At 46.7% G+C, this 12,743-nt stretch overlaps 1 protein-coding gene across 1 annotated transcript; it reads right to left on the bottom strand.

The window, feature by feature from the left end:
* Nucleotides 1–415: 415 nt before the first annotated feature.
* Nucleotides 416–8,646, bottom strand: LOC119178025 (uncharacterized). Its single transcript, XM_037429195.1, has 2 exons — nucleotides 7,792–8,646; nucleotides 416–556 (listed from the first exon to the last, which is right to left on the bottom strand). The coding sequence occupies exons 1-2, from the start codon at nucleotides 8,644–8,646 to the stop codon at nucleotides 416–418; spliced, it is 996 nt and encodes a 331-aa protein (XP_037285092.1).
* Nucleotides 8,647–12,743: the final 4,097 nt, after the last annotated feature.

Below are 12,743 nucleotides of genomic sequence, written 5' to 3'. Positions count from 1 at the left end.
CGGAATCGTCGTAGTTGGTGAAGTCGAAGGATGGCCTGTTAAAATGTGCAAGATTTCAACATAACTCGGAGGGGCCGGTGGCACATCAGGCTTGGAAGCATAACGTAGTAGCCGTACGGGTCGAGGAGAACGCCACGACGTTGATGCTTGCATCGCGTAATCCATTCAGCCTGCACAGTAGTCAGTTGCTGCAACGTGCGGTCAACGCGCTCCTCTTCCCTGGCATGTCCCAATGCTGCCTGGACTGTCAAAGCGTCCCCTATCTGAACGAATGACCTAAGCACATCGGGGTCACGCAGGCCGTGCAAAATCTGGAAAGAGAGAAAAATTTTATTATATAGTATTCATATACATGAAGTAGGAGGAAGATGGGCCGGTGTGGGCTACCCCTCACATACACTGGGTGGACTCCTCGTTACAGAAGTCTATTGGCAGCCAACGCAACTCGAGCTCGGTTGTCCAAGGCCTTCTGGCTCGTCAGGTCGAAACAGCAGAGCATGGCTGCCTCCCAGTCCTCCCGGATGGGGCTTGGTTTGGGCTTAGAGTTTCCTACACTCTAAAAAAATATCGAGTAAAAAGGGTGTCTTTTTGTCCCACAACAATAATCGTTATCAGGCTTACGTGCGCTTCTTTTCTTGAAAACTCGGCGCTGGCCACTTTTCTATCGAAAATGCAATGTAACGTGGATAATAGGCATGTTGATCGTGACCGGAATGCACCGGGCGCGGGGCGATAGCGCAAGGATGGAACGCAATATAAATGACGATTACTGTTGTGGGACAAAAATACACCCTTTTTACTCGCTCTTTTTTAGAGTGTAAAATTAACTAGAAGGGACTTTCTCGCTGCGATCGTTCAGCGTGCATAGGAATGATGGGTAGTGCACACATTTGCCTAGTCTTCGTACTTGCTGCGGATGGCGAATCATACTTGCGGCTTCGTTTATTGCTGTGTTTCGGTTTTGTTTTCAAAAAAAGATTCAACCCTTTTGAACTTCGTGACCCGATTTGAAAAGGTAAGTCTAAAAGAATAAGGTGGTGAAGCACAACCGCTGAAATTTGCTGATTTTCGTTTCGTGAGAAAACAGCTCCAAGCCCCACGAACACACACGTAGCCAAAAGCAGGCCAGAAGTACAAAGATTAGACAGACGTGCGTGCTACTCATCATTACCGTGCCCGCTGAAGCGCCGTGCATTGCAACTCCCATAAACAATAGCACCAGAGTTCCCTCTAGTGTATATTAGGAAACTCTATGAGTTTTGGGGTGAGGTTCGGAGTTGACTGGCATGCCCACACCATATGGAAGATGTCAGAGGACTACTCCGCACAGTGCGGACAATTTTCTGTACACGCAGGAACAAGATATTTGAAAACTGCCGGGAACAGCAGTGTATTGGTGTAAATGTGGAGGAGTAAGCGTGTTTATGTTTATAAGAAGGAAAAGAAGAGAAAAGTGAGCCCCGTAACTGCCTGCTTCACGGTGCGACACCTAAACAGTAGCTCACAAGGAATGGGGATGAGGAGGAATCAAAAGGATAGGAATAAATGTGTCGAGAGAGAGAGATGCGCTAAGCCAGCGAACGAGGACATATCGCAGGGATAGGAGAAATAGGAAAGATGGAAACACGGTCACAGAGGTCCGAGGACAAGGCACCACTTGCGAGAGCTCTTGTCGGCGTCAGGAGATGGCGTAGGGCAAGTCCAGTAGGTCAGAGCTACCTGTCGTCGGAGATCAGCGTCAGGAGATGACGTAGGGCGAGCCCAGTCGGCCAGAGCTACGCTGACGTCGAAGATCACGAGAGCACAACCGGTCGGCACGGAATCCAGCGAGCGAGTCCGGAGTAAGCGTCCCTCTGCCTTTGTAAAGCCCTTACAAGGTTTATTATAAATCGCGTGGCCGAATCGATAGAATTCAGTAATTTCTCGGAATGTTAATCTGCTTTTGTATCATTTTCTCTGCTGCGGTGCCGAAATTGTAGTTGTTGGTCAACCGCCGAAGCGCTAGAATGAATTGGACGGGAGTCTTGTCCGGTTCTTGAACTCTCCGCCGGAATAGGGCCCGTACACAGAAAGCGTCTTCAGGCGGCGCGAAGTATGCGTCCATAACAGCTAAGGCCTGCTGGTACGCGTCGCATGTTGCGCCAACTACTGAAGCCTGGAGGCCGTCAAGCAGCGTCTGCCCTTCAGCAGCTTTGTAATAAGCCTGTAAACTCTCCACTCCAAGCGCGTTGAGCATCAACGCCTTCTTTATGTCTGGCGTAGCGTCCAGGACCACCGCGTCGACGTACACTTGCACGACGCGACGCCAAGTCGTCTACAGAATCGGAGGCACGCCAGGGCATTGCAGGAACGGAGGTGGTGGAATTGCGGGGAACATGCTGCTGCCGAGACAGACCAGATGCGCAAATATATGTAAAGCCACTGCATGTGTCAAAGTCCGTAGTCCCGTCAATCCGCCAAAATATCCTTAGGTACCTTCATGAATGTGAGCTACACAGTAGAAGAAAATAGAACGAAGAATGGCTCACATTTAGCAGAGTAGACGCAGAGCAATGCAGGTATGGTCTCGGTGTCTCAAGCAGGTAATCTTCAGGAAATACCGCATTGGTGAGGTAGCTTGCACTGGTGCTGAGTCGACAGCACGAGAAAGAAGACTCGATGCCCTCCTTATCACATGATGCTCGTGGATTGCAGAACCTCGTCGCCAAAATGTAGTATCGCGCGGCGGACGCGCCGCACGGAGAACACAGGGCACGGCGCTGAAGCACCGGCCGACAAAAAGTTCGCAGCAGCCGGTAGCCAAGCAGGAACTTTCTTTTTTTTATACACAAGCACCACTAAATATATACATATGTACAATGCCCCCCCCCCCCCGGGGCCAGCCAACCGGTTCTAAAACCGAACCCAAACCCCAATACCACACGAATGTAAGGATATATCGATTGATTCTGAATGTGCCGCTATGCGCTTTGATTCAGTATTCCAAAGCGCAGTGGTAGAACAAATGGTAGAACAAGTGGTAGAACCCGGCAGAACAAGTTTTTAGTTTAATTTAGTGCAACACTATGAAAATAATTTGGCGTTTTGGAAGATCAGGTTATTGTTGTTCTTGTTACCGGTTCAGAAGTTTCCTAGCACCTATTTAATTCCGTTTTAGTGGGGCGTTGTTCGGGTTACCGGGCCATGACCCGAAGTTCAAAAATTATAATAAAGGTAATTGGAACTTGACTGTTATTTTTCGGTTTCAGTAATCATTACATGGGCGCATACACGTTAATGGCCACTTGAAAAAAGCTAACAAGTCTACACCTGTGATATTTACATAAATGCTTTGAATTCTGCGAAGTGTGGTTTTTTTGTTTTGTATATGCACCTGTAATTTTTTTCTTTGCACACTGTAAAAGCAATCATGCACAACACGACACAATATGCGCAGTTGGGCTCAACTCCATGTCAGGACATGGCCATATTTGCCATCAGCCCTCCTTCTAGAAGTTTGAATTAAGCGTCGAGAGCGAAGCATAGGCCTGATGACTCTCTAGATGAGATGCTGATGTACGTGTCACCGGCAACCTTTTTGACGTATTATGATAAAGTTCCAAGACCCAGCCAAACTGTAGGATGTTGGTGCTGCTTTCAAGACGTTCCGTCATAAAACAACACAAAAAGTCTGCTTGATTTGTAAATATAAACATAATTATTTTTCTTGAGGAGAGCCATAATTTCTTGGCGGAGGCAGTGCATCTTCAATTTTGTTTTTTTGTTTTTTGCTGCCATTGCATAACAACTAGATTTGACATTGCCCTTTGCCAAGCATAAAACTAGGCACAGTCATTAAAGTCATATGTATTGTTTTTTTTTCAGCCATTGTCATCTCCATGATTCACTCCGGCTGTAGAACCTCTCTGGATAATGTGCCATTTCGAGTTGTGAAGGAGGCTGTCAAAGTCTGCCTATTTGGAACGGATACTCCAGGAAAACTCCAGAGAAAAAAATTTGGCAGATCCCACATACCTGGCAATCGACGTTATGCGAAGCATGCGAAGGGAAGGTGACCGTGTTGTATTTTTTGTATTGAGAGACACGGCATGAAATGACGCGAACTATATGTACAAATGTAGCACTCACAGACATATTTGGAGGAGTTGCAGATGTTTATATAACCGATTGTTTGCACTTCCGCAGTGATGCCAACTAAAACAAGAGTATTAGCAACACCAGAAGCTGATATAAAGCGCTGATGCTCACGAGGATGCTGGCCCTGAGCACTTCTACATAAATCAACTTTAGCGCATGTCAGCTAACTACAATCCACGTTAACCTGACGTGACGGCTGTATCAAAGAAGAACATACGTAGTGTTTATAAAATTATGTAGATAGCACTGCAACCACTACTGACGTTACACGAAGATTAGGGTCTATTTGAAAAGTAGTCTGGCTAGCTGGCGTATCTCTGTGGTAAAATGCTAAATTGCCATGAAGAATGCTTTGGTTCGATGCCAGCTGGTTCAGACTCATTTATCGACGCTACTGATGTCCGGTATTTCTTAATTCTCGCGCGTTAAAATTACCCATGTGTGTTCTCATCGTTCCAGAAGGTATAATAAGTGTCAATACCCTGTGGCACAAACCCGTATACCAGTGGCACATATCCGCCCATGGGTATGTGGCACTGTCTGGCTGGAAGTGTTTGACGACGTACGCGACGAGATTGTGACATTATCCATGTCTTGACCAGCGCGTCATATTCATGTCAACCCATCTTACCCTCCCATGCTGATTCTGGTTCATCCCAAGTCTAGGGGGTGACCACAAGAGCACCCAAACGTAAGCGGGTAGATAGATAGATAGATAGATAGATAGATAGATAGATAGATAGATAGATAGATAGATAGATAGATAGATAGATAGATAGATAGATAGATAGATAGATAGATAGATAGATAGATAGATAGATAGATAGATAGATAGATAGATAGATAGATAGATAGATAGATAGATAGATAGATAGATAGATAGATAGATAGATAGATAGATAGATAGATAGATAGATAGATAGATAGATAGATAGATAGATAGATAGATAGATAGATAGATAGATAGATAGATAGATAGATAGATAGATAGATAGATAGATAGATAGATAGATAGATAGATAGATAGATAGATAGATAGATAGATAGATAGATAGATAGATAGATAGATAGATAGATAGATAGATAGATAGATAGATAGATAGATAGATAGATAGATAGATAGATAGATAGATAGATAGATAGATATGCTCAAAGTCACCAAAGTTCGCTAAGAAATGCTTCGCATTTAAGAAAGGATCCGGCATGTCTTATGGTTACGCGCTCGCAAACGTTGCAGTCTCGTGCAGATATCCACCCTTACAATTCAAAGATTGTGTATGGAAGTATGAGACTTCTTTTTGTACTTGCCAAAGCCGCATTGTGTTGCAGATGACCTATGTGTGTTTATGGAATGTATATAAAAAGAGCAGTACTAAATGTTTTTTGTATGAAAAAAGAGCAGTACTAAATGTTTTTTTATTTAGTTTACAGGACTCAAGCACCGCAGACTGGCCGAAGGAGGCATACGAGATTTCAAGATATAAGTGCACTGACTTGCCGAGGGATGACCACAAGAAAAAAAAAGTGAAGGAACCTACAAGGCACAAAGAAGAGAGTTCACAACACTTTCGTTTTCACTATGAAACAGCTATGTAGTGTGCAGCATACTCACGAATGATACCACCATACATTGGATATTTTGATAACACAACGAGCAAAAACTAAGCAGCTCAGCATTGCTGTTTTACGATACTGAAAGGACATGTTGGAGACCTTACTTGGAAAATATTAGCTAATGAATATGTTGAGACAATTGCCCTTTTACTTGTACATGCCTGTTCTTTATGCAATCTCGTTTTATATCCCAATACCCATAGGGTGCCATCGAAATAGAAAAGGCTTTATTTATTATTTTTATACATACTGCTGTCTCGATTTCGAGACATAGCAAGAGAGGAATAATTAAACAGTCCCCCAAAGTTGGTAGTATCTGTATGTATACCTAAAGCAATTCGTTAAATAGGGTAGTTCTGATAACTGTTTTCAAAAATGGCCTGTTTGCTCAGCCTATAATACCCGTCACAGCTGTTGAAGTAGTCTTGACAAAATTGTTCTACTGTGTAGGTAACCATACTTGACATTGTCAAAATAAACTCTTAGTGCACACTACACATTCTCTCAAATGTGATTTATTTATAGTCAATGCATATTACAAGCACACTACTAAATACAGCTTGGGGGTAACCACCAGACCAAAATGTAACAGCATCTTTTCAAAGGCTGCTTGCTCTATTCAAATGCTAAAAACATAGTACAAAAGCAAGCACTTCCATAAAAGTACTGAAAGGATCGAACTTTCCATAGAGTTTTATATGCATACCCTGAAAACTGAACCCTTTAAACTTCTTTTTATACAATATATGAATTGAAAATGCAACCAACACGATACATTAAGGTAGTATCTCTACACACACATGATCATAATGCATGACCATAATGACGACTAGTATAAAAGTGACATTGATTTCGGAGCAGAAAAGTGGTGTTTTTGGACAGAGTAGCAAAACATTCCGAACTTCTTGAAATTAAAGCATCATTTAAACACTTACACATATTATTATCTATTAATAAACATATTGTATATGCAACAACTACTTCAAATTACGAGAGAAATAATTAAACAGATGAATGGCAATTCCGCAAAAATATGAGCAACATATATTCAAAATACCCTAACTTATGACAGTCTTGGTATAAAAGCAATTATACTGAGTAAATTACAAAAGTATTTACAGTACTATGTAACTATTGGAAAAGCAGCAGTTTATAATTGGCACATATTCAATATGTTTTCATATTTGGTCAAAACAGCCAACACTGAGAATTTCCACTAAAATCAGCTAAATGAGCTATAAACTTCAAATTCCGCTTTTTGTGGCGTGAATAAGGTCAAAGCTGATAAGCGCCAAATGTAATCAGTCGGACATCAATGTCGTCACAGCAGTAAATATTATGATATCGAAATAATCTCACACATATTCCATCAAAATAGGTTGTCAAGTACATGTATGCCGCTATATCACATATATAAACAAGACCAGTACTATATATAGAATCGTCACTATGGTAGAATACTGCTCATATACAGGCCACATACTAGACAATAGTGTCGAGAGTATCGATATGACAACGCGACATTGGGCTGGGCCGGCGACTGACTTCCCCGTCATGTTTATGGATACCATATATATTGACGCAAGGCAAACGCAGTATTCAAACTACGCTCGCTAGTTCGTGCGCCCCCCAAGAGATCAGCGGCTTGATGATCAAATAAGAAAAGGCCGTGACGGCACGCGCCTCCTCAGCACAGGATTTCGATGAAAAAGAAGTGGTGCACCGCTCGAGAGTTTCTCGGAGATTGATCCCTTTTTTCTTTTTTTTTTTTTGCTGATCGCTTGTTAGAGACGCCGCTACATTTTTCTTTACTTTTCGGGCATAAGTTCGCCCCAATAAACAGTTATTCGTACACCATTTGGATTGTACGTAACAATATATACACCTGTAACCCCTTTGTGGCGCCGTCTGTTAGTGTGTTAGGGTAAGTGACGCCACCTAGGATCAATATAACAAAATACAACAACACTTCATCTTCCTTTCCAACATCTACAAATTCAGTTTTTTGGGTGGGACCACACGCCTTCCGGACCTGGTAACCTGGTGGGGTATACTTTCAGGGTCTGCACCGGTACTCGTATCGTGCTGCCGGCCATGTGATGGTTCCTCCTGGTCGAATCTTTGCTCCTGGTTTGGGCCCGGGCTTGGAAGAGAGACCGGGGTTGACACACTGAGATCTGGGGAATAGTGCTCTAGATGCCGTCGGTTTCGTTGTATAACTCCGCTGGGAGTTTCCACGGTGTAGGATCGTGGACGCTGGCCTCGGCTAAGAACTTGGGCCCGGCACTCTACATCAGTTACCCACACTTCGTCTCTTGAGGAGAGGTCCCAGAGCTCTCTCGCCCCTTGCTGATGATTAAAGCCCCGAGTGTGCCTTTTCTTAGCCGCGGCGTCCTTTTGGAAGACGACGTCTGGTCGTAGTAGGTCTGGTGACAGCTTGGCTGGGTTCCTGGGAATGTGTGTCCGTAACTGTCGCCCCATGAGAAGTTGGGACGGGCTGTACCCTGTGACCCCTGGCGTGTCACGATACGTCAGCAGTGCCAGGAACCGGTCGTTGCTCTTGCGGAAAAGATCCTTCACAGTCTTAACAGCCCTTTCGGCTGCACTATTTGATTGAGGATAACCAGGAGTGCTAGTGATGTGTCTAAACCCATAGCTCTGGGCAAAACTTGAGAACTCGTGTGACGAGAACTGGGGGCCATTATCACTTCGAAGCACTTCCGGTATGCCGAATCGAGCCATGACACCCTTGATAGCCGATATCACCACTTGGCTGGAAGTGTTGCGTAGCGTGATAACCTCTGGATAGCGTGAATAGTAGTCCACGAGCAGCCGAAAATTTTGTCCCTCCAAGTGGAACAAATCTGCCCCCGCTTGTTGCCATGGGTACTCCATTGAAGGTGTTGGCAGGAGAGGCTCGGCACGCTAGACTCTGGTAGTTGCACAACGTTCACATGATTCCACCATAGATACAATATGTTGGCCTATATGAGTCCACCAAACAGCATCACGCGCACGGGCCTTGCATCGGTTTACACCCTGATGACCCTAGTTAAGTGAATCCAAGACGTCCCTCTGCAGAGCCTCCAGAATCATCAGATGCCCTTCTTCAAGTAGCAGTCCATCGCACACAGCCAGCTTCCCTTGGTGCTTCCAATACTTCGAGAGGTTTGATGGCACTTTGGTTTTTCGATGCCAACTCCGCCTGCAGTACCCCACGAGGGTAACACACTCGCCATCCATCATCTGGTGCTGACGAACCGCTTTAAGGCTAACTGGTGCGCCTTCCGCGATATTGCCGACGACCTCACTCACGTACAACTCCACTTGGTTTTCTTCTGCTGGAGACGCTGATGTGACGGGGGCTCTTTAAAAGGTATCAGCCATTGCCAGCAGCTTCCCTGAAACGTACAATACTATGTACTGGTACCTCATGAGTTTCAGTCGAATCCTTTGGATCCTTGATGGTAAAGCATCGACATCCATGGAACCAAGCAAGGACGTTAGCGGTAAGTGATCGGTTTTGATGGTAAAGTGTAGGCACCGGACATACTCGTCAAACCGCTTGACAGCTCATGCAACTGCCAAGCCCTCCTTTTCCGTTTGGCTGTACCTTTGCTCTGTTGGTGTGGGGGAGCGCGACGCGTAGGCTACGACTCTGTGCTCTCCACTCAGTTGGTCTTGTAGCAAAACAGCACCTAAGCCAAACTAACTGGAATCAGCGGATACGATGGTCGGGTACAGTGGGTGGTAGTTAGCCATGCAGATATTGGACGACATCATGTCTTTCAAGTTTTGGAAGGCGACCTGCTGGGCCAGTCCCCACGCCCAGTCACTTCTTTTGTTTAGCAGTCCTTGAATGGGTGCCGTCACCTCTGACAGATGGGGTAAGAACCGTCCCACGTGGTTTACCATGCCCAATAGTCTGCGGACGCCACCGACGTCGACAGAAGGTTTCATGCTCTTGAAAGCGGCAAGCTTGTCTGGGTCCGGCGAAATACCGCTGCTGCAGATAGCTACGCCGAGGAACTTGACACTTGTGACGCCGAATTGACACTTCGACTTGTTCAGTGTCAGCCCAGCGTTTCTCAGTCGAGCCAGCACTGATTGGAGCCGGCTGTCATGTTCTGCACGGTCACGGCCAAAAACCAAAACGTCGTCAATCATGTTTACGACACCGTCTTGACCCTCGATAATGTAACTCATTTGGCGCTGAAAGTATTAGGGGGCGGACGTTATCCCGAATGGCAGTCAACGGTAGCAATAACGTCCGATTGGCGTTATAAATGTTGTTAATTCTTCAAATTCTTCTGCCAGTTTTACTTGATGAAAACTGGATGTAGTGTCAAGCTTCGAGAACACCTGAGCATTACCCAGTACTCCGAAAACTTGGTCTACGGTGGGCAAGATTTGGCGCTCACGCAACACTACCTGTTTCAACTTGGTGAAGTCGACGCAGATGCGGTATGAACCGGATGCCTTTGGTACGACGACTATACCGGCGCACCACGGTGTAGGCTTTGTCACGCGTCTGATCACGCCCTCCGCTTCAAGTCTGTCCAGCTCCACCTTCACGACACCATGTAAAGGGATGGGCACACGCCTTGGGACCGGCAGCGAATAGGGGACAGCATCTGGTTTTAGGCGTATAGTGTACGCTTCTAGCAGCTCGCCCAAGCCACAGAACAGCTCATCTGATGCCACCTGGTTGCCTTGCGTCTAGACCACCAGGTCCACGAACTTGACCACACCCAGCTCTTGGATAGCAGGAAACCCAGAAGTGGCATGGCCTATGACAGAAGTAAGTAAAGTCGTTGCGTTGCGGACTTGTTCTTCCATTGCAGAGTGGCGGTAAACGTTCCCAGCACGTCCAGCCGTTGTCCTGTCGGTCCTGAAAGCTCCCCTTCCGGCGGCTTGAGATATCATGGAATACCAGAAAAAGTACTGGGGACGACTGTGACCTCGGCGCCGCTGTCTACTTTGAAGCGTAGAGGCATTCCGTCCACTTTTACATCCACGAACTTTGCCCGCTTTTCTCTGTTCGAACCGACAGCACCCAATTCCACGACGGGAAGTTGCTAGCTAGTCCGGCAAACCGCTGCGAAATGGCCCTTCCTTCCGCATTTGTTGCAGGTTGCTCGGCGTGCGGGACATTCTGACCGCAAATGTAAGGACCAGCCACAAAATCCACAAAGCAAAGAAACATGCATCCATGGGGCAGCTGCGTTGCGCGTCTCTTGCTGCTGTGGGCGGTTCTGCATGACTTTCGCCGCCGCGTCCATGTTTATCGGCTCATGATGCGTTATCACTGCTGGCGAACATGCTGCTGAAAAATTTGCCCTTTTCCTCTCTGCGTCTTCTGCTTAACGGACACAAATGCGCGCCTCTTCTAACGTAAAACTAGGATTGCGGCACAGCTTGTCGGATAGCTTCGTGTCACGAAGGCCAACGATAAAATGGTCGCGGACCAGTCACTTCTCGATGTCCCGTGAAGAGTAATTGCATCGTTTCACCATTTTTCCCAGTGCCGTGAAGAATGTGTCAGCTGTCTCGCCTGCCTGTTGAACACGTCGGTGGAACCGTGCGCTCTCGTACAGCTCGTTGACGGGGTGTAAGAAGTAACCGTTCAGCTTGCCAACAATGACGCTGTACTTTGAATAGTCTTCGTCCTGTACTTGCAATGAACACAAGATGTCCCGTGACATGGTGCCCATGCAGTATAGCAGCGTTCTGACGCGAACTTCATCGTCCGCCACATGAAGACCCGTTGCAACACTGTAGTCGTCGAACCGCTGACGCCACCTTTGCCAAGCCGCTGGGTTCTCGAAGTCCAAGTGGGGTCTGTGATGTGTGGTGCGCGTTCAAAGTGCGCGCCTTCGAAAAGTGCGCGTCACGGAAAAAAAAAAAAAAAAAACAAAAGGAGAAATACCAGAGTGCACGTGCGGGGCTGCTTAAACAAGAATGACGACGTTAAAGAGCGTCGAGCACGAGGATGCGTGGCAGGACGTGAAGTAAACAAAAGGTAAAACATCCAATGGGCAGCGAACACGGAGATTTCAAGGCCCAATGGCTTGACACCACGAGACAGCAGTATCTCCAATGAGAACGAGACAAGTGGGCCAGAGCTGAAGCAGGAGCCTGAGCAGACCAGAGCAAGGGGAGTTCGAAGAAGACGGGGCAAGCGGAAGGTCGTCACCGGACCGGGCGCTGAAGATGGGCCGTCGGGCGTAGGACCCGAGCCTGCAGGTCTTCAACCGGCCGGGGCCTCCTGCCGTCGTGTTCCCGCTCCAAAGGACCGTGGCCATCCGGTCCTGAACTCCTTTCCAGGGCCTGCGGACTTTGGTTCCGGCAGGCGAGCTACAGCCGTCGGGCTCCGGGCCCGAGCTGTGCGCCCAGCTGCTTGACTAGGTCGACCCTGGTTCTCTGACGCGTCACCACCAGCCTGCGTTCTCTCGTCACAGACGGGTCCACACTCCTAAAGCCAGAGCCACCACGTTCCGGCCTGGTTTCTCGACGTGTCGTCAGCAGCCAGCGTTCCTTCATCCCCGTCCTGCCCGCGTCCTGAAGCCGGAATCACCGCGTTCCGGTTTGCTCATCGTCGGCGGAATTCAGCGTGTGGGTGAGACCGAACAGATATCTTGCGCTACTCCCATCACTCAGCCCCTTTCGAACGTTAGGTTTAGTTACTGACTTTGAACGTTTTTGTTGGGTGTTTACAGATGTGTTTCGTCATGTCCAGTCAACTGTTTATTAAGTGTTTTGTTTTGAGAGGAATCTTTGCCTTTTTTTCTTTTCAATTAAACTTTTTGTGTGTTTCTTGGAAACCGAACGGCTTTGTCCTTATTAGAAAAACTCTCTGAGGCTCAGCCCGGGAGAAACAAATCAGCAACAAGAACCATGCATCACAAATTGGCGTCCGCGACAGGACAAAGTCGTTTGTTTTTCCAGTAGATTTTTTTGACGCGGTTAACACGATGACGAACACGTGGGAG

This window comes from Rhipicephalus microplus, chromosome 1 (assembly GCF_043290135.1).
Source record: "Rhipicephalus microplus isolate Deutch F79 chromosome 1, USDA_Rmic, whole genome shotgun sequence".
Lineage (NCBI taxonomy): Eukaryota > Metazoa > Arthropoda > Arachnida > Ixodida > Ixodidae > Rhipicephalus > Rhipicephalus microplus.
This window is presented reverse-complemented; position numbering and strand designations above follow the sequence as displayed.

Coding starts and splice junctions, on each gene's coding strand:
- LOC119178025 (XM_037429195.1), bottom strand. CDS start 8,646: ATGGAGTACCCATGGCAACAAGCGGGGGCAGATTTGTTCCACTTGGAG. Junction 557..7,791: donor CTGAAAGTATACCCCACCAG/GTTACCAGGTCC, acceptor ATATTTTTTTAG/AGTGTAGGAAACTCTAAGCC.